Genomic DNA, 22686 nt, shown 5'->3' with positions numbered 1-22686 from the left:
CATCAACACTAACACATCTCGCAAAATATATGCAACCCGTTCATTAAACATACCTTTCACAAATCATTCTTAATGGAATTAATTGAATTGGAGGGAATAATTAGAGGCAGGCATTTTTCGCAAAAAAAAAAAGTCGGAATGCCTATTAGACTGCAACAAGGTATACCTGCACTAGCGGTTTCTCCCTTGTGATTGGCAGCCGTCAGCGAGAGAAGTATTTGCCTTATTTAACCGAGCCATTCAGGACGCGTTTTCTTCCGCAATGAATTACTGAGATTGGTGTTCTATCAATCGAGATGCACCTGAAAGAAACTCACCCAATCACGAAACACAGTCATCGCTACAGTGTTTTAACTTTCAGCTAGTCTTGGAATCTTTTCGCGAAATATGCATGCCCCTAGGAATAATTAATCCCTTGGTTCCATGTAACCCCCCCCCCCGCCTCTATAAGCGTTCGCTACTGTCCCAATTGATGACAAATATGGAGCTGCAGAAAACCTTTTGTAAATACCGCAGGAATGTGTTAGTAATTGTACCATGCACAAAATTAAAAAAGTAAAGATTTCCTTGGAACGTTTATGATCAGACAACACTTATTTGTTTCGTATGGTTTCAGTTAAATCTTACTTAATGTGAGAAATTTGTGTTATAATTTTTAGTCTTTGCTTTAAAGATTTTTAACTGTATAATAATAAATATCTCAAAATTTTCAACAGTGTATTCTATGCAGTAAAATATTTTGGCAGATATGTTTCCGAAAAAAAAAAATGTTTAGCTTGAAGAACAATAATGTTTTGTGGTTGCGAACACAATCCCTCATGGCCGCACGATGATTGTGGACTGCCAATCACACGTCCCCACTTGGAATGGCGGCCCTCGACCCGCTCTGACGTCATCACAACCGTTGTTTCTGATTGGCTGTTCGGCATTCGTGCAGCGCTTTCGCTTCAGCTGTCAAGCCCAATATTTTCCTGGATGTCATTTTCACGAATGAAAAATAGCTTCCGAATTAATAATCGAATTTCTGGTTTTGTATTTTTTTTTTGGTGATGATCGAGACACTTGAATTTTTTTTTCCGCTGGTAATTACAACACAAAAAAAAAGTGAAATATCAAACAAAAATTTGAGAAGATATGTGCTTTAATTTCATCCATTCATCTAGGCGACTGACTCGTGTACGCGTACTTTATAGTGTTGTTATTAATTTAGGGTAGCACCACTGACAAGCATTTTTCATTAAGTAAAGCGTAAGTTTTAGATAGAAGTAATTATTCATACTCGGATATACATGTTTAAATCTAGTCAACACTATAGACTCGCGACGAGAAATATTTTATTTTCCTAAAGACAGTGGGAAAACGTGACATTTCCTTGGACACGTGTAGGATTAGAAACCAATTATTGTTATGGTATAACAACTGTTACATCTCACTTGATTCAAAAGAGCTCTGCTCATATGTTCAGTCTTCACTTAAGAGATAAGGATTAATAAAAACTTCTTTAATTTAAAAATGTCAAACGAAGTACCACACATTAGTAAAATCTTAAATAAAATAAACATTTTTTTATGTTTAGTTTGAACATATATTTATATGAGTTATGGAGACTAAATTAATAAATATAGTGCCTAGGTATACATGCATACTGTATAAGCAATTGCAACTCTTAATTATAATAATAAAATTTTATTTTTATTTATTTGTTTGGAATTTGAGTGCTTACCAACAGTTTGGGCCTTTAAAAGGCAGGCACTTAAAAAATTAATAAATACAGGATAAACGTATACAAACAAAACTTAAGATATAACATAAACATAACACAGAATAACAAGGACAGTAAAAAATAATAAAAATAATATGTTAAGTAAATAATATGTTAAGTGAGATTATGAGTTAAAAAGTGGTAATTATGTGAAACATTAATAAAACAATAAATAATGTATTTATTTTAAAGTTTTCGTATCATAACCGAGCCCAGACCTTTTAGACGGGTGTTAGAATTGTTTGTGCAGCTTTTTGTCAGTTCATGACTTCTGTAGAATGTTTGAAATAACTGACGTGTCCTGTGTTGGGAAACAGGAACTCTTAGTCAAATTTTTTTAACATTTCGGAGCTATGGTAAACGCGTAAAAAACAATTTATCATAAAAACAGTATATACTTTTTTCTATAAATTTCATTGTATGCGCGTTCAGGGCAACGAGGGTTTGTCATAGATGGATTGCTCAGAAAGGTTATTAAACAGTTGTTATTAGTAATTCATCCAAACAGCTCAAGTCTATGCTGTGGTTAAGGAGCTCCCGATGACTAAGTAATATTTACTCAAGTGAAATAGACACTTAGTATAGAGTCAGGCCAGTTGGCAAAATAAGTAAGATACTTTACCAGCCCTGCCGTTTTGTTTACACTAGCAGTTATGCTATTAACATGATGATGAAAGTAAAATTAAAGACTCTAAAAGGATACCCAAATCAGGCATATTGTTATTTATTGCATAGTTAAAATTATTTAATAGATAATAATGATAACACTTTAGATGCGAACTTTTCCCAGTTTCAAAATCGAAAAATTTTAGCGTGGCGAAGATTTTTATTTTGGCGCAGCTACTCAAATACACATTTTAATCGTAGTTTTAACATTTTTACAAGTAAAGTTGGCATTCATTGACTTAGATGTCGCTGTGTATTTTAGCATCACTTAAGGTGAGCTATTCTGTTTCCATGTCTGAAAAACTTGCCTTATTTTCGTTCACCTTACAGCTAATGCCAAGCAGCAAAACCCAACGAAGTTGTGAGAAAAACACGATCGCAAAAGATAAGTTTGCCAGAGCGACTGTTTGTGAGGAAATACTTCTGAAGAGGTTTGTTATGATGAGTTTTCCAAAAGCTGGTGCCAAAGAACTGACACTGCAGAGTGTTCCTTCTGCGCAGGAATTTCGATTTGAAATCAAGTGACTTGGAATACCATCAGTGACGACGCCCGTACCTACAAGAACCGAACCATTAACCTCGCAAGCGAGTTACACTCTTTCCTCGGGCTGCTTCACACCCCATTATTCAGAAGCAAGGGAATTCCCTCCCCTCATAAACCCGGATCGAGTCACTGTACGTTTCAGACACTCTTTGAACGCCGAGAGCTTACTGTCTGTGTCATGAATCTTGTCTCAAATTCGGCACTTCTCAAAAGTAACACCAGTGGTAACTTATATTTTCCCAATTGCACAGAATTATTTTTGTACTTTTACAAAACATTCCTTCGGAAAGAAATATAAACAGTACAACACATTGCTATGATTATTTTTGCACATGTGAAACACGTTAAAAAAATACAATTGTTTCGCTTAGGAATGTGGGTGCTTAATACTAAATTTTGATTGATGTTTTATACATTTTAAAACCATTTAACATTCGGGCTTTATTTCGTTTTCGTATGCTTATTTATTTGCGCAGTTAATAATGGAAAACGATTTATGGAACGGTTTATAAATAACTTTAATTAATGTAGGTACTGAAACAACTCAAAACATAAATACTCGTTCAAGAATCCGAACCAAGTATAACTGCTAACACCATTTTGTAGTGATATAGTTGTTTTCATATAAATATTTTCAAAAATATATTTTTAAATGAATATTTCATTTCCATTTACAAAATAATTTACAGTAAGTCATTTGTGAAACATCACAAATGATGTTTGTTTGCTAACACTGATAACTTTTACATAAAGTTGTTTACAAACACTTTTAACAGATTGATATACCTATGACTATACTTTTGATAAACTGTCAAATTTAGGACACTTAAAATGAGACAGAATATAAGAGCCTATTTTATGATCTCGCACACAGTGAATAGAGACAAGTATCCCTTTCCTTTGTGTAATATATGTTCCTGTAGTTATATCAGGAGTACAAGCCTACCTAAAGTTAATACTATATTAAGAATAGAAAGCATAAACCTACTAAATGAAAATTGTACCGGTTAATAATTAATTATAATGATAATAAAAAATAAAACTCATGACCAAAACCTTTATAATGACAGTTGAATTGGGAAAGGACCTGTTGGTAAAAGGACCTCTTTAGATAGTATAATGGATCCACTTTTTTCACAGCTTGCAAACTTACATAAACTGAAAAATCTTGTTAAGACCTGCGAATAAAATTTACTTCTATCCGACACAGTTTTGATGATCAAAATAAATACACCAACCCACTGCCTTCACTGATTCATATTTGTCTCCGATAATGAGTAAAGTGCTATAAAACTGTTTCTCGACACTATCATAGTTTAAATATAATACAAAGGTAATTCAAAGAGGAGGCCGAGTTTGAGAGAACTTGATTGTGCTTCCGTTTATTTAATAAGCTTCTAAATGTACTTCATTTTCGTTGATTATGCTTCTAAATGTGCTTCCTTTTCATTTATTGTGCTTCCAAATGTGCTTCATTTTCGTTGATTGCGCTTCCTCTCTGTCGAATGTGCTTCCGATTGTGCTTCCTGTTCGTTGATTGTGCTTCCTCTTTGTTGAATTTGCTTCTGATTGTGCTTCCTTTTCGTTGATTATGGATCGTTAAATCTGTACCCAGGACATGATTGGTCTCGTGGTTCAGAGATGCCTGGTCTGAACGCCTGACATTGGACATGGTCTTTTTAGAAGGTTCGTCGAATATAATTGAAAAATACCTCTTGGTTCGGAGACGCTTGGCCTATACGCCTAACATTGTACAATACCTCGTTGGAATGTATTCCAAGGATCGAACAATTAGACATCCAAGTTAGGCACAGCGACAACAGATTTATTTCGTTGGAAAGGTTATCTTGTATAGAGTCTTTTTCGTAGAGAGGATGATTAATAAACTTTACGAAAGGTAACGGGATAAAGAATTAAAAAATTATTTTAAGCTTTAGTTACTCTTATCACTGGCCGAGAATAAAACCAAGGACGGAAATCTATCGAGTCAATCTTACATTACCAGACGATGTTTTCCGAATTTATAGGTTAATTATTTCGAATTTAAAAGATGGTTGCAAATATGTAATAGGAACCGAAGCTGCTTTAAGGATTTTTCGCCATATTTTATTGAATAAAATTTGTTTACCTAAAACTACTTTTTTTTTTGCATCGACCTGGGATCGAATCGAGGATGGATATCAATCGAATTAATCAAATTTTATAAGTGATTTATTGTTGATTTTTGGCATTTTCTCAGAATTCTTAGCTTAATAAATACAGTTTTCCAAAATGGCTGACAAAATGGTGGGCGCCCTGGCAATAAATAATTATTGCAGTCTAGTGGGAAAAAATTAAACTAACATGGTGGTAGCGCCCTCTAGCAAACGATAACAAGATGGCGGTTGTGACATAATACTGGCTGATGCAATATATATTCTTTGGCATTTGTGGTGGGAGGTCAGTCTGTCCTCTGTGGAGGAAGTATTCGTCACCATTTTTATTTTATACTCACTGGTTTCGAACAAAGGACTCCGAGCTCCATGATGAAAGTGCGATTTTAAATAAATTTTTATTAAAATAGTATTATATAAATTTTAATTTTTTCCCCAATTTTTTGATAATAATTATGGATTTTCAAGATGGCGGCCATAACTAAAAATTGCAACGATGATGTAATAATTGAAAATGACGAAAAGTTGTAGAACCCAAAATCGTGGAAATCAAAATTGACAGATGTGAGTCATAATTAAAAATAGCGGAAAAAAAATAGCGGAATCAAAGATGGCCGCCATTACGTCACAATACAAAATGGACAGAGATACCACACCCTGAACCCTGTCCTCGGACATACTATTATATACTATTTAAGACATTTATTTAATTTATATAATTTATTTAATTTCAAAATTGAAATATGACATCCCTCTCTTTATTATTGATTCAGTTATTATTTTTTATTTATTTAATAATTAGAATTACATAACTTTTATTCATTATTATTATGAATTAGATAATATGCATTGGTTTAAAATATGAAATAAAGTAATTCTGATTCCTTTGACGTTATACTTTTTTGTTCTATGATTAAAGGTTTAAAATATATTATATTAATTTCCTATTCAGATGGTAAATAATGAATTGGACGAAATGTAAATTTTCACTCTTATAAATAGTAGATATTATAAACAATGTAAATGTTGAAGTAGCTTGGCTTCTGAGTTGTAGCCGCGTCCTTGGCGAATACTACACCGACGTTTCGGTCGACACTGCATTCGCCATAATAAGGGAGCAGTTCAGTAGGTAACTGCTCCCTGATGATGGCGACTGTAACGTCGACCGAAACGTCGGTGAATCATTCGCCAAGGACGCGGCTGCAACCCAGAAGCCAAGCTACTCCAGACAATGGCCGCGAAAGCCTGCGAACATTACTGGTATACAGGTTGATTTAGCGATGATTATAAAACGGGGATAAAAACTATTGCTAGAGACCTGAAAAATTCGCGTGTTCATTTCGTGTTATGCTAAAATTAAAATAATTATACCTTAGTGCTGCTTCTGTCATTGGTCCACTTTTAATCTGGAGGACTGAGGGCCAATTAGAGACCCTCACTCATAGAAGTGTCGAATCACAGTCCACCCAGTTGAGACGACTCACAAGTCAGCAGCAGCCAATGAACATTTTGGCATTTGCCCGAGTGTGTAGATCATATATTGCAGCAGGGATGTCGGAACAGGGGGGGGCAGCAGGGGCGAATCGCCCCCGTGCTGTTATGCATTTGACGGGGGGGGGGGGGGGGGGGGGGGGGGGGCGAGAGTAGCATTTCGCCCCCCTCCTTTTCCCAGAATAAATGTTTGGTCCTAGTAGTATTTTTCTCAACCAGTAGTTACAAACGTTGCATTGGTGATCACATTGATTAGAAAACTCAAATTTATGATTGTCAATATACTGTAAAATGATTGCAAATTCCTATATGGTATTTTATTTAAATTGTACTACATCTACTGTCAGAGTAGTACTTAATACATACTACGTCGTCAAATCTTGGAATGGTATATGAATAATATTTTGGTTCGGAAACTCATTAATTAGCACAATTTTGCATCTACAATTCCAAATTTTTCCGGGGGAGGGTCCCTGGACCACCGCTCTAGCACTGAGGTAAGTGTGATACATCTTTTCACCCCCCCCCCCTTCCCACTCATGAAAACGTTCCGACGTCTCTGTATTGGAGTCCATCCTGGGAGATCGTTGAACCCGCTAAATTTCTCCCCGGTCTCTAGCTGTTGCCGAGGATGCATCCGGGGAAAGGTCCTCGGTGTGTGTCTGCCTGGTGGAACTCACCAGGTTGGAGTCGCGCGTGGTGAAGGTGACCGGGTCGGCGGCCTCCACCTCCTGGCACATGAAGTCCACGTGGCCCGCCACGGTGATGAGCTTGCTGCCGGCGCGGCCCAGTTCGATCAGGTTCAGCTTCAGCGTGTCTGCCGTGAACTCCACCTGCGGCAACACACGCCTCACGTGACCACGCCGAGACGTCTAACCTTTGAATATATATACTGTATGGAAGTCGCCAGCCCAGGTTAAAATTTCTAAAACGGTTTTGAGGTAGTTGGTGAATTCACCGCCCGCAATCGCCACCATCTCTAGGGGCCATCGACTTGTGGTGGTCCCTAGCGGACAAGTGTCGAACTCTTCAAACACCCCTTCCCCCTACCGTTGAACGACCTTTGAGCTGCAGTGAATGTTGGGTAGTTGGGGGGCGCGGGGGAATGACAGCGGGCGACAGTGCTGCGCTCTAACGTGTAAATAACAACCCAAGACGATACAGGGCGTTACGGCAGCGCGCTGCAGCGGTGAAGTTCCCAAGCTGCTCATCATACGCTCCTGAAAAACGTAGAGTAAATCCTATCCACTCGCGACTTCTATACAGTATATATATATATATATTAAAAGGTCTAACCTCGGCCACGAGCCGCTTTCGCGGTGTTGCCACGTTGCGAACACCCTCTCGCGACAACGAAAACTCGGGACACGGGAAACTTGACGCAGTATCCTTTCGAGATACAGCCGGGCGTGATGAACTTTACACGCAAATCGTGTCTGTAACTGCATTTCCTGACGCGAATCTCAACGTGGTTTCGGCACCCGCCGCTAGAACCCGCTGCCGGAGCAGCTGCGTCGACTATGGAATCGTTTCAATAGCAGACCGAAATGTTGAACTACGTAATGAGACGGTGTCAATAAAAGTGAAAAATGACTTGAAAAAAAAAATACTACATCCCTGCTTTGGACATGATTTTCGACAAGGAATGTTATTAAAATACTGTCCATCTTGTTAAAATTAATTACACAGTTAATACTGTAAAGTTTCTCTTTGGTTTTATGTTCGTAACAAAAATGAAAGCTTGAGTAGGTTAGGTAAGAAAATTTTTTAAATACTCTAAAATCATAAAACATTTTTTTTTATGAATTCTCGCATAATGTTTTTATTCCAATCAAAAAGTTGCACGAGCGATCGTTGAGTTTCGTGTGTGCTTGGGCTTTTTTCCGGCGTCTGTCTTCATTTCAGTGAACCTTAGGTTTTCCAGTTAACCATTAAATATATTTAGTATTGTTTTTTAGTCACTTGGACTCCCTACACTGCGTACGTGGCGTCTGCAGCAATAAGGATGTAGGCTCCGATCATGACTAAATGAACTAACCATTTAATGTGGGGTTTAATTGGAGCTGTAACATTTACAATTAAAAAAATTACGCTTCCGAACTTTAGATAGACAGTACTGCGACGTTATAAAATGAACTTGGCAGCTATAAAAAGGAATAGGAAGGAAATTAAGGAATGTAATTAAAGCGATGCTTGAGCTCATTCCGGCCACTCTTTCACAACTGACCCTGCTTCTTTCTTTCTTTCGGAAGGAAACGTAATAAAAACTGAGTTAGAGAGAGAGAGAAAAAGGGACTATCAGACAAACCGCACAAAATTTAAAGAACTGCTGGAAAATGTTCCCACTTTTTGTTCCACCGATATGTTGAATTAGAAACTCCTCCAGTCACGCAACGTTTGCAAACGGCAAAAAAAAAAAAAAAAAAAAAAAAGCGTTTTTACGTAACGTCTATTGCCACTGAAAGTGTAGGCCTACTCTTCAATATAATATAGTCCTACTATGTTAACCATTCTTTTACCCGGGGATCGTAACCGTTATACAGTTTATATTAAAGGTAGTATTTTATTTATTCTTTTACACTTGATGACAATTCAAACCACATGTAACAGTTAATGTATTCCTCGGTGCTCAAGCTAAAATGAAAACTAGTAACTATTTAGAACAAAACTGCCACATTATTTTTCTAGGGTCTTGAATTAGGTAGGTACATAAAAGTGCGTCTCAGGCCTAAGCCTTATACGCCTGAACAAGCGGGTTTAAAAACGCGCAGGAAATGTAGCATTTACCCGCATTCTTTGGCCAGGGATTGGCTAGCAATGACAGCAATTGCCACCACGAATAACTACCACATCTTATTTATTCTGTAATTAGGGTCACTGGCCGGCGGCGACGCCAAGATTTCCAACCAACGCGACAAAAATGGGGGACGCAAACGAATTCCCTATTTCCTACTTCCATAGTGTCGCTGGCTTGGCGTTACTGAAATGAGTGTCAGAATTTTGTTTTCGAAAGATGGTTGAACTGGTGCATCGGGAATTCCATTATAATTATTGTGTTTTTTTTAAGGTTTTGTTTACTGTATTTATCCGATAAATCTGTGAAATGTGTTCACGCACAGTGATTATTTACAACTGGATATTAAATTTGAATTACAAAAATTACTTTCTCAAACATGAACATTAAAAAAATTACCTGCAAGAATTTTATGGCAGTAGTAGGTTTGGTGCGTATGCAACTGAAAGAATAATTTAACATTCAGTAGTTTATTTTAGGTTGTCACGCGGGTAAAAACGATAACGCGATATTTTACTGTCGCATAACCATCCATAACCATCTTCTCATCGCGTTATTGTGATTACAGTGCAAGGAAAGTAAAAATACAAGCGATAAGCGTTTTTTTTTTTTGGCTGAATATTATTTCACTGCTTTTCTTTGGCGGGGATTTCAAGACACAAAAATATAGGCTTGTGTGTGGAATACGCTACACCTGTACCATAACCGTATTCCTAGTGCACGACAGGAGACGGCCAGTGCCTTATTTTTAGGGAACGTATTTTGGTGTCCTGTCCGTTGCCGATCTGTTGCCCGAATTACGCGCTCGTACAGAGCTCACTTTTTCGTTGATTTCGTCCAGGTGGTGCCATTGACTCGTATATAGTCACTTTTGTGATCATCGGTGGACGTACCAAGCGTGTTAGTGTGCTAAATAAAACTTCATGATAGAGAAACTATCCTGGAATGCAATTTGTACACTTTAAAAGTTATAACAATAAATAATCGCAATTTTGAAAAGTACTTGAGAAAAAAATAAATGCAGTTATATTTTTTTTTTGCGATTGTGCTGCTACCTCTATCTAATCTTTTTGTCGCAACAATTTTATCGATGACTGCTAAACGTCAGCTAGAATGCGTTGAAATCAGTTTCTTGTATCGTTTATTAAAAACGTTTGCCGGATTTTTTCCTTATTGGGGATTCGGTTTGGACAAGTACTGGAAGACGGCCCGCGAGTTAGTTTACTGTTGTATCCCAAGAACTGAGAAACGTCTGCAATGAGTCGTGGAGGAGGAAGCAACGGTCGGCAGGGAGTCGTGGACGAGGAAGCAACGGTCAGCAGGGAGTCGTGGAGGAGGAAGCACCGGTCGGAAGGGAGTCGTGGAGGAGTAAGCAACGGTCGGAAGGGAGTCGTGGAGGAGGAAGCAAAGATCGGCAGGGAGTCGTGGAGAAGTAAGCGACGGTCGACAGGGAGTCGTGGAGGAGGAAGCAACGGTCGGAAGGGAGTCGTGGAGGGGGAAGCAATGGTCGGAAGGGAGTCGTGGAGGGGGAAGCAAAGGTCGGCAGGGAGTCGTGGAGTGGGAAGCAACGGTCGGCAGGGAGTCGTGGAGGAATAAGCAACAGTCGGAAGGGAGTCGTGGAGGAGGAAGCAAAGGTCAGCAGGGTGTCGTGGAGGGGGAAGCAACGGTCGGAAGGAAGTCGTGGAGGGGGAAGCAACGGTCGGAAGGGAGTCGTGGAGGAGGAAGCAAAGGTCGGCAGGGAGTCGTGGAGGGGGAAGCTACGGTCGGAAGGGAGTCGTGGAGGGGGAAGCAACGGTCGGAAGGGAGTCGTGGAGGAGGAAGCAAAGGTCGGCAGGGAGTAGTGAAGGGGGAAGCAACGGTCGGAAGGGAGTCGTGGAGGAGGAAGCAACGGTCGGCAGGGAGTCGTGGAGGGGGAAGCAACGGTCGGAAGGGAGTCGTGGAGGAGGAAGCAAAGGTCGGCAGGGAGTCGTGGAGGGGGAAGCAATGGTCGGAAGGGAGTCGTGGAGGAGGAAGCGAAAATCGGCAGGGAGTCGTGGAGGAGGAAGCAACGATCGGCAGGGAGTCGTGGTGGAGGAAGCGACGGTCGGCAGGGAGTCGTGGAGGAGGAAGCAACGGTCGGCAGGGAGTCATGGAGGAGTAAGCAACGGTCGGCAGGGAGTCGTGGAGGAGGAAGCAACGGTCAGCAGGGAGTCGTGGAGGAGGAAGCAACGGTCGGAAGGGAGTCGTGGAGGATGAAGCAACGGTCGGAAGGGAGTCGTGGAGGAGGAAGCAAAGATCGGCAGGGAGTCGTGGAGGAGTAAGCGACGGTCGACAGGGAGTCGTGGAGGAGGAAGTAGGGTCGGAAGGGAGTCGTGGAGGAGGAAGCAAAGGTCGGCAGGGAGTCGTGGAGGGGGAAGCAACAGTCGGAAGGGAGTCGTGGAGGAGGAAGCAACGGTCGGCAGGGAGTCGTGGAGGGGGAAGCAAAGGTCGGCAAGGAGTCGTGGAGGAGGAAGCACGGTCGGCTGGTAGTCGTGGTGAAGGAATAAAAGGTCGGCAGGGAGTCGTGGAGGCGGAAGCAACGGTCGGAAGGGAGTCGTGGAGAAGGAATCAAAGCTCAGCAGGGAGTCGTGGAGGGGGAAGCAACGGTCCGCAGGGATTCGTGGATGAAGAAGCGACAATCGCAAGGGAGTCGTGGTGGAGGAAGCAACGGTCGGCAGGGAGTCGTGGAGGAGGAAGCAACGGTCGGCAGGGAGTCGTGGAGGAGGAAGCAACGGTCGGCAGGGATTCGTGGAGGAGGAAGCAACGGTCGGCAGGGAGTAATGGAGGAGGAAGCAACGGTCGGCAGGGAGTCGTGGAGGAGGAAGCAACGGTCGGCAGGGAGTCGTGGAGGAGGAAGCAACGGTCGGCAGGGAGTCGTGGAGGAGGAAGCAACGGTCGACAGGGAGTCGTGGAGGAGGAAACAAAAGTCGGCAGGGAGTCGTGGAGGAGGAAGCAACGGTCGGCAGGGTGTCGTGGAGGAGAAAACAAAGGTCGGCAGGGAGTCGTGGAGGAGGAAGCTACGGTCGGCAGGGGGTCGTGGAGGAGGAAGCTACGGTCGGCAGGGAGTCGTGGAGGAGGAAGCTACGGTCGACAGGGAGTCGTGGAGGAGGAAACAAAGGTCGGCAGGGAGTCGTGGAGGAGGAAGCAACGGTCGGCAGGGAGTCGTAGAGGAGGAAGCAAAGGTCGGCAGGGAGTCGTGGAGGAGGAAGCAACGGTCGGCTGGGAGTCGTGGAGGAGGATACAACGGTCGACAGGGAGTCGTGTAGGAGGAAACAAAGGTCGGCAGGGAGTCGTGGAGGAGGAAGCAACGGTCGGCAGGGAGTCGTGGAGGAGGAAACAAAGGTTGGCAGGGAGTCGTGGAGGAGGAAGCAACGGTCGGCAGGGTGTCGTGGAGGAGGAAGCAACGGTCGGCAGGGAGTCGTGGAGGAGGAAGCAACGGTCGGCAGGGAGTCGTGGAGGAGGAAGCAACGATCGGCAGGGAGTCGTGGAGGAGGAAGCAACGGTCGGCAGGGAGTCGTGGAGGAGGAAGCAACGGTCGGCAGGGAGTCGTGGAGGAGGAAGCGACGGTCGCCAGGGAGTCGTGGAGGAGGAAGCGACGGTCGGCAGAGAGTCATGGAGGAGTAAGCAACGGTCGGCATAGAGTCGTGGAGGAGGAAGCAACGGTCAGCAGGGAGTCGTGAAGGAGGAAGCAACGGTCGGAAGGGAGTCGTGGAGGATGAAGCAACGGTCGGAAGGGAGTCGTGGAGGAGGAAGCAACGGTCGGCTGGGAGTCGTGGAGAAGGAATAAAAGGTCGGCAGGGAGTCGTGGAGGGAGAAGCAACGGTCGGAAGGGAGTCGTGGAGAAGGAATCAAAGCTCAGCAGGGAGTCGTGGAGGGGGAAGCAACGGTCTGCAGGGAGTCGTGGATGAAGAAGCGACGGTCGGCAGGGAGTCGTGGATGAAGAAGCGACGGTCGGCAGGGAGTCGTGGAGGAGGAAGCAACGGTCGGCAGGGAGTCATGGAGGAGTAAGCAACGGTCGGCAGGGAGTCGTGGAGGAGGAAGCAACGGTCAGCAGGGAGTCGTGGAGGGGGAAGCAACGGTCGGCAGGGAGTCGTGGAGGAGGAAGCAACGGTCTGCAGGGAGTCATGGAGGAGTAAGCAACGGTCGGCAGGGAGTCGTGGAGGAGGAAGCAACGGTCAGCAGGGAGTCGTGGAGGGGGAAGCAACGGTCGGCAGGGAGACGTGGAGGAGGAAGTGACGGTCGGCAGGGAGTCGTGGAGGAGGAAGCAACGGTCGGCAGGGAGTCGTGGAGGAGGAAGCAACGGTCAGCAGGGAGTCGTGGAGGGGGAAGCAACGGTCGGCAGGGAGACGTGGAGGAGGAAGTGACGGTCGGCAGGGAGTCGTGGAGGAGGAAGCAATGGTCGGCAGGGAGTCGTGGAGGGGGAAGCAAAGGCTGGCAGGGAGTCGTGGAGGGGGAAGCAATGGTCGGCAAGGAGTCGTGGAGGAGGAAGCGACGGTCGGCAGGGAGTGTTGGAGGAGGAAGTGACGGTCGGCAGGGAGTCGTGGAGGAGGAAGCAACGGTCGGCAGGGAGTCGTGGAGGGGGAAGCAAAGGCTGGCAGGGAGTCGCGGAGGAGGAAGCAAAGGTCTGCAGGGAGTCGTGGAGGAGGAAGCGACGGTCGGCAGGGAGTCGTGGAGGAGGAAGCGACGGTCGGCAGGGAGTCGTGGAGGAGGAAGCGACGGTCGGCAGGGAGTCGTGGAGGGGGAAGCAAAGGCTGGCAGGGAGTCGCGGAGGAGGAAGCAAAGGTCTGCAGGGAGTCGTGGAGGAGGAAGCGACGGTCGGCAGGGAGTCGTGGAGGAGGAAGCGACGGTCGGCAGGGAGTCGTGGAGGAGGAAGCGACGGTCGGCAGGGAGTGTTGGAGGAGGAAGCGACGGTCGGCAGGGAGTCGTGGAGGGGGAAGCGACGGTCGGCAGGGAGTCGTGGAGGGGGAAGCGACGGTCGGCAGGGAGTCGTGGAGGGGGAAGCGACGGTCGGCAGGGAGTGTTGGAGGAGGAAGCGACGGTCGGCAGGGAGTGTTGGAGGAGGAAGCGACGGTCGGCAGGGAGTCGTGGAGGGGGAAGCGACGGTCGGCAGGGAGTGTTGGAGGAGGAAGTGACGGTCGGCAGGGAGTCGTGGAGGAGGAAGCAACGGTCGGCAGGGAGTCGTGGAGGGGGAAGCAAAGGCTGGCAGGGAGTCGCGGAGGAGGAAGCAAAGGTCTGCAGGGAGTCGTGGAGGAGGAAGCGACGGTCGGCAGGGAGTCGTGGAGGAGGAAGCGACGGTCGGCAGGGAGTCGTGGAGGAGGAAGCGACGGTCGGCAGGGAGTCGTGGAGGGGGAAGCAACGGTCAGCAGGGAGTCGTGGAGGGGGAAGCAACTTTCGGCAGAAAGACGTGGAGGAGGAAGTGACGGTCGGCAGGGAGTCGTGGAGGAGGAAGCAACGGTCGGCAGGGAGTCGTGGAGGGGGAAGCAAAGGCTGGCAGGGAGTCGTGGAGGGGGAAGCAATGGTCGGCAAGGAGTCGTGGAGGAGGAAGCGACGGTCGGCAGGGAGTGTTGGAGGAGGAAGTGACGGTCGGCAGGGAGTCGTGGAGGAGGAAGCAACGGTCGGCAGGGAGTCGTGGAGGGGGAAGCAAAGGCTGGCAGGGAGTCGCGGAGGAGGAAGCAAAGGTCTGCAGGGAGTCGTGGAGGAGGAAGCGACGGTCGGCAGGGAGTCGTGGAGGAGGAAGCGACGGTCGGCAGGGAGTCGTGGAGGAGGAAGCGACGGTCGGCAGGGAGTCGTGGAGGGGGAAGCGACGGTCGGCAGGGAGTCGTGGAGGGGGAAGCGACGGTCGGCAGGGAGTCGTGGAGGGGGAAGCGACGGTCGGCATGGAGTCGTGGAGGAGGAAGCGACGGTCGGCAGGAAGTCGTGGAGGGGGAAGCGACGGTCGGCAGGGAGTCGTGGAGGGGGAAGCGACGGTCGGCAGGGAGTCGTGGAGGGGGAAGCGACGGTCGGCAGGGAGTCGTGGAGGGGGAAGCGACGGTCGGCAGGGAGTCGTGGAGGGGGAAGCGACGGTCGGCATGGAGTCGTGGAGGAGGAAGCGACGGTCGGCAGGGAGTCGAGGAGGGGGAAGCGACGGTCGGCAAGGAGTCGTGGAGGAGGAAGCGACGGTCGGCAGGGAGTCGTGGAGGGGGAAGCGACGGTCGGCAGGGAGTCGTGGAGGGGGAAGCGACGGTCGGCATGGAGTCGTGGAGGAGGAAGCGACGGTCGGCAGGGAGTCGTGGAGGGGGAAGCGACGGTCGGCAAGGAGTCGTGGAGGAGGAAGCGACGGTCGGCAGGGAGTCGTGGAGGGGGAAGCGACGGTCGGCATGGAGTCGTGGAGGAGGAAGCGACGGTCGGCAGGGAGTCGTGGAGGGGGAAGCGACGGTCGGCAAGGAGTCGTGGAGGAGGAAGCGACGGTCGGCAGGGAGTCGTGGAGGGGGAAGCGACGGTCGGCATGGAGTCGTGGAGGAGGAAGCGACGGTCGGCAGGGAGTCGTGGAGGGGGAAGCGACGGTCGGCAGGGAGTCGTGGAGGGGGAAGCGACGGTCGGCATGGAGTCGTGGAGGAGGAAGCGACGGTCGGCAGGGAGTCGTGGAGGGGGAAGCGACGGTCGGCATGGAGTCGTGGAGGAGGAAGCGACGGTCGGCAGGGAGTCGTGGAGGGGGAAGCGACGGTCGGCAGGGAGTCGTGGAGGGGGAAGCGACGGTCGGCAAGGAGTCGTGGAGGAGGAAGCGACGGTCGGCAGGGAGTCGTGGAGGGGGAAGCGACGGTCGGCATGGAGTCGTGGAGGAGGAAGCGACGGTCGGCAGGGAGTCGTGGAGGGGGAAGCGACGGTCGGCAGGGAGTCGTGGAGGGGGAAGCGACGGTCGGCATGGAGTCGTGGAGGAGGAAGCGACGGTCGGCAGGGAGTCGTGGAGGGGGAAGCGACGGTCGGCATGGAGTCGTGGAGGAGGAAGCGACGGTCGGCAGGGAGTCGTGGAGGGGGAAGCGACGGTCGGCAAGGAGTCGTGGAGGAGGAAGCGACGGTCGGCAGGGAGTCGTGGAGGGGGAAGCGACGGTCGGCAAGGAGTCGTGGAGGAGGAAGCGACGGTCGGCAGGGAGTCGTGGAGGGGGAAGCGACGGTCGGCATGGAGTCGTGGAGGAGGAAGCGACGGTCTGCAGGGAGTCGTGGAGGGGGAAGCGACGGTCGGCAGGGAGTCGTGGAGGGGGAAGCGACGGTCGGCATGGAGTCGTGGAGGAGGAAGCGACGGTCGGCAGGGAGTCGTGGAGGGGGAAGCGACGGTCGGCAAGGAGTCGTGGAGGGGGAAGCGACGGTCGGCAAGGAGTCGTGGAGGGGGAAGCGACGGTCGGCAGGGAGTCGTGGAGGGGGAAGCGACGGTCGGCAGGGAGTCGTGGAGGGGGAAGCAATGGTCGGCAAGGAGTCGTGGAGGAGGAAGCAATGGTCGGCAGGGAGTCGTGGAGGGGGAAGCAATGGTCGGCAAGGAGTCGTGGAGGGGGAAGCGACGGTCGGCAAGGAGTCGTGGAGGGGGAAGCGACGGTCGGCAGGGAGTCGTGGAGGGGGAAGCGACGGTCGGCAGGGAGTCGTGGAGGGGGAAGCAATGGTCGGCAAGGAGTCGTGGAGGAGGAAGCAATGGTCGGCAGGGAGTCGTGGAGGGGGAAGCGACGGTCGGCAAGGAGTCGTGGAGGGGGAAGCGACGGTCGGCAGGGAGTCGTGGAGGGGGAAGCGACGGTCGGCAGGGAGTCGTGGAGGGGGAAGCAATGGTCGGCAAGGAGTCGTGGAGGAGGAAGCAATGGTCGGCAGGGAGTCGTGGAGGAGGAAGCGACGGTCGGCAAGGAGTCGTGGAGGAGGAAGCAATGGTCGGCAGGGAGTCGTGGAGGAGGAAGCGACGGTCGGCAGGGAGTCGTGGAGGAGGTAGCAAAGGCCGGCGAGGAAGCACTCACCTTGCGCAGACACCCCACGAAGTTGCTGTGCACCTTGGAGCCGGGCAGGGCGTGGGTGTTGTAGCTCCCCGCCACGTAGACGCGGCTCGAGGACAGCATGTTGAAGGTGCCGGCGACGTGCGAGTGCTCCGAGTAGACCCCGTCCACCACCGCCGAGAGCTGCGACACACGACACAGTGTGCCATGCCGAGTCCACGGTGTGATCAGCACTGTCTGTGAGCGCACACCCCTGGGCGGAAGGAAGATTTGTCCCTCCAGGGGATTACAGCCTCCAACGCTGGGGGTGTTGCCAGGCCTGCAGTTGAGGGGAGTTAGTCATGGCGAAAACGTCTGCCATGGCTGGCCAATCCCCTCCTAGCACATGATGCACGTGACCTTTTCTGCATGGTTAAAAACCCGCATGTTTAGAGCGTATAGGGCTTGCCCTGAGACGCACTTAGAGTCTTCCCTACCTAGACCCCTCCCTTACACACTTAGTTTTAACTTAGGTTAGGAAAAAAAAAAGTAGAGACCGGAAAAATTCGCGATTTAAATGACCTATAGGATAGACTCCATGATCCTGTATGCACGCGAGAAAATTACACCTGCTCATTGGCTACTTACTCGTGACACCTTTTAACTGGGACGTTAGTGAATCGATATATCTTTTGTTAAAGGTTTTTAATTGGTCGAGTATCATTTAGATAAACTGTGGCCCAATCACTGATGCAGTATAAAGGCAAAAGTTTTTGGATACTAGACTATCACGAAATGAATCCGCGAAATTTTCCGGTCTCTACCTATCAGCGTTTGAGCAGGCGGAGGCGCTCGTACGATCAATGCCTACGACAGCTTTACGGTATTTGTTCGGTGACAATAAATGATTCCTACCAGCACACTGTTGTTTTATTTAAACACCGTCTACTCGCCTTTCAAAATAATTTAATCACACAGCTAATCACTCGTTCTTTCTCTGTGTCATACATTTTTTTCTTTCGTTTCTTTATTCATCATTTTCTTACACACTTTTGAACATCCATTCATTCTATTACCAATGTGTAGGATTAATTTCGTGAATATGGAACGGAAATGCGTAACAACGGTGACTCATTCGTATGTACAATTTCCCCCCCCCCCCCCCCCTTAGTTTTATGGAAATCGTGGTCACCCATCAAAGTACCAACCGCACTCGATGTATCCTATCTTTGTCAATAGTCCACTCTTAAAGCATACGTCTTTACCCATTCAGCCACCATGACATCATGAAATTCATAAGCAATGGAAAACAATAAATTCACAAAAAGGAAAATAATTGGCTGTGAAATAATAAAAATTCTATAATTAAACTTATAAAGTAAGAAAATCTTTGAACAAAATATTTTTCAATGATTTTATTTTAAAAATTCATACCATAATAATTTGGTAAGTTAAAATTAGCTTAAAATTGTAAAATAATTTTTTTCAAAGATTTAGTTACTTATAGAGGTTTTTATTTTGTGATTTTAACAATTTTACAGCCCAAATATTTTATATTTATTTTTAAGATTTCAAGCAGTTATTTTATGGACAACCATATGCAATCATTTTAAATATACATTGCATTGACTATTTCCGTACATTCAGGACTTGGTAATGAAAAAAACTAGCAGAAAAAAAAAAACAACAAATCCTATCGATTTCCGTCAAGTCGTTCAAATTCTATTAATGTTTTCATATTCTCGTCCTTCATGCACGATGTGACCTTTCCCATCCACTTAATGAATTATGTAATCGGGACTCAAACATCGTCGACATCGGGGTCGTTGCAGGCGATGAAAGGCAGTGAGATGCTAATGGGGCATTGGTGGAAGTGTTGTGCGGTGAAGTAGCCGGAGTCACAACAGCCACGACAGGCGCGACATGCTCAACAGGGGTCGTTACCACAACGCCGAAATACCCCAACGCTGAACATACAATAACGCCGAATACCATAACGCCGAATGCCTAGAGACCGAAGAAATTCGCGGATTCATTTCGCGATAGGCTAAAATACAAATAGTTATACCTCAGTGCTGCCTCTGCTATTGGCTCACAACTCACCTGGATAACACTGGGCCAGTGAGAAACACCCAACCTTAGCTTTATCAAATCACAGGCTGCTACGCTGGAACGTCTCACAAGACAGCGGCCAATGAGTGGGTGACATTTTACCAAGTGTACGTAGAACTATGGAGTTCATCCTGCAGGTCATTGAACCCGCGAATTTTTCCGGTCCCTACGAATGCCAAATTGACCGCAACGCCGACAGCTATAAAACTGCTGTGTACCACAACGCCGAAATTACAACTGAATGCATTTGTGTGTGTTTCTTAAATGTACCTTAACGCCAAAATACCACAATCAAACCTAACCTTACCTAACCTAACCTTACCTAACCTAACCTAACCTAACGTAATATAACCTAACCTAACTTAACCTAGCCTATCCTAGCCTAGCCTAACCTAGCCTAACCTAACCTAACCTAGTCTAACCTAACCTAGTCTAACCTAACCTAGTCTAACCTAACCTAGTCTAACCTAACCTAACCTAACCTTTGTGGCAGTCTTGCAATGACATTTTTCGGTGTTAATGTATTTCGGCGTTGTGATAATTCGGCGTTGTGGTGCATCCCCGCCCAGCAGCCAATGGAATAAAAAGTCGCCGTGACGTAGACACGACGAAATACACGCCCCGACGGCCCGCAAGAAGTACATTCTATCTCTGATCTCGTCGTGTCGTGCCGCGCGACGTAAAGAAAAAAAAACGGAAACATTACAAAACTAAAACTTCTAAAATATTTACTTGATAAATCTTCATGCTGAAAAAAAGAAATTTAATTGCTACGTTTGGGTTCACTTTCTGCATTTGTAGCGCTGCTTCTGTTTATTACGTTTCTTTCAAATTTTTCGCATAGCTAACAGCGGAATTATTATTTCTCTTCCCTTACTTATATATCTATTCTTGCTTCCTTGTGCCTGGATTAAACGTAGACCAAGGCACAACTCAATATCATTTTGTTATCCACTCCAACTATCAACAGGAAATAAAAGATATCTATATGGTCACGCTGGTTTTAGCGCGTTCTATACTAAAATTATATGGACGCATTTGATTTGGTAAGATTTTAGAGTTGGTCGTGTTAATGTTGGCATGGCGTCATGGCGCATTCTATACGGAATTTTAAGAACGCATATTGGTTTGGAAAGATTTTAGATTTGGTCGTGTTAATGTTGTCATGGTGTCGTGACTCTAAGCTGTTAACTCGGTCGTGCTGGAACGATGAACGACGCAGAGATAGAGACCGGAAAAATTCGCGAATTCATTTCACGATAGGCTAAAATACAAATAGTTATACCTCGGTGCTGCCTCTGCTATTGGCTCACAACTCACCTGGATGACTCTGGGCCAATGAGAAACACCCGACCAAAGCTTTATCGAATCACAGGCTGCTACATTGGGACGTCTCACAAGACAGCAGGCAATGAGTGGATGGCATTTGACCGAGTGTACGTAGAACTATGGAGTTCATCCTAGAGGTCATTGAACCCGCGAATTTTTCCGGTCCCTACTCATTGAATTATCAGGGACGAACCTGCGTTCGAACTGCTTAAGGACGCAAGCCGTCTGCCCGGGCAAACACGCGGTGCGCAGAGCTTCAGGAAAAACAACGCGATTTTCAAAACTACTCAAGATATCCGAGCGGGGTCTGCTTACAAGCAGCAATTAAAAATTAGCCGAGGGCCGAAAAGTACTTTTGATTTCGGATCATGTTTTCAAACTGTATTTTTTTAGAAGAGTTAAAATGGCTGAAAAGCGTGTTTTCAGAGTAATTTTTTTGGCGTAAAACAACCGGTACAGATTCTTGAAAAAAAAATTTAAGGACATTGCATTACACCTTTATCTTCATTTATCCGCCATTTAGTGTCACGATCACCTCTCAGATTTTACAGTTATCCTGTGACGACGAGTGATAGCCTTGCGCGCTTAGAGGCGATATACCGCGCAAGAAATACCACAGAGCGCCGCGCTTATCATCCCGCCTCACTAAAGAAAAAACATACACCCCGACCAGACGTGCATATGTATTTCGTGGCATATATAGGGACTGAGCCATAGGGAAATGGAGGCGCCATCTCAGCGTGGTCCGGGGGCGCAGGGGAAGAGCAATGCCGAGAGGCTGGGGAGACCCATGCTCGCATCGGCACCACCGCGACCCACAGCCCACTCAGCAGCCAATAGCTTCCCTGCTGGCTGGCGGCATCGTGTCTCGTGTCTCCAGCAACATCCGCCGCGAAGGGCGACGCGCCGTCAGCCAAGTCCCCGGGACAGCGGAGGGGACGCACCACAACGCCGAAATGCCAAATTGACCACAACGCCGACAGCTAGAAAACTGCTGTGTACCACAACGCCGAAATACACTAACGCCGAAAAATGTCATTGCAGGACTGCCACAAAGGTTAGGTTAGGTTAGACTAGGTTAAGTTAGACTAAGTTAGGTTAGACTAGGTTAGGTTAGGCTAGGCTAGGTTAGGTTAGGTAAGGTTAGGTTTGGTTGTGGTATTTCGGCGTTAAGGTACATGTAAGAAACACACACAAATGCATTCAGTTGTAATTTCGGCGTTGTGGTACACACAACAGTTTTCTAGCTGTCGGCGTTGTGGTCAATTTTGACATTCTGCGTTATGGTATTTCGGCGTTGTGGTAACGACCCGACGGCGGTGTCGGGGCCGGAAAAAAAAACCAAGTCTTTCCGGACTCGCCAGAGATGACGTGTGTGACATCTGAACTCGGCAACAACAAGCAAACTCACGTGTTCTCGCATTGCACACACACACTCATAATACGAAACTCGGACACGAAATTTTTGCGTAGACTTCTTTAAAATAATGCCGAGCGTGAAAAAAATATATACGAAAATTTGTGTTTTCAACTTAATTTCTGGACGCGAATCTCACGTAGTTTCCGCACCCGCCGCTAGAATCCGCTGCCGGAGCAACTACAACTTTTTACCATTTGATTAGCAGACCGAGCTTTTAAACTTTATAATGAAACGGCTCCGATATAGATTTGAATAAATAGCACACCCCAGCTTTGGACCTAATTTTCGACAAGGAATTTTATTAAGCAGTTAATTTCGTTAAACAGTTAACTAAAAAGTTTCCCCTTGGCTTTGTGAACTTTGGTTCGCGCCATCCGCCACGGATGGCAGCGCCGTGGTTGTTACACATTTCCGTTCTTTTACTTCGGTAAATTACACGAAATTACTCCTACCAAATGCCGCATGCCGAGAT

The 22686-nt window shown here is 47.0% G+C and overlaps 1 protein-coding gene across 4 annotated transcripts in view; it reads right to left on the bottom strand.

Moving 5' to 3' along the window:
* The window catches only part of LOC134538321 (neurexin 1), a 449323-nt gene that overhangs the window by 151558 nt on the left and 275079 nt on the right, over nt 1–22686 (bottom strand). For all 4 annotated transcript variants that reach the window (XM_063379534.1, XM_063379535.1, XM_063379537.1 and 1 more), the window contains 2 exons: nt 17399–17557; nt 7297–7449 (listed from right to left, as the gene is read on the bottom strand). In XM_063379534.1, coding sequence (XP_063235604.1) covers nt 7297–7449; nt 17399–17557 — 312 coding nt within the window. The remainder of the gene's footprint in view (nt 1–7296; nt 7450–17398; nt 17558–22686) is intronic.

Source organism: Bacillus rossius, chromosome 13 (genome assembly GCF_032445375.1).
Source record: "Bacillus rossius redtenbacheri isolate Brsri chromosome 13, Brsri_v3, whole genome shotgun sequence".
Taxonomy (NCBI): domain Eukaryota; kingdom Metazoa; phylum Arthropoda; class Insecta; order Phasmatodea; family Bacillidae; genus Bacillus; species Bacillus rossius.
This window is presented reverse-complemented; position numbering and strand designations above follow the sequence as displayed.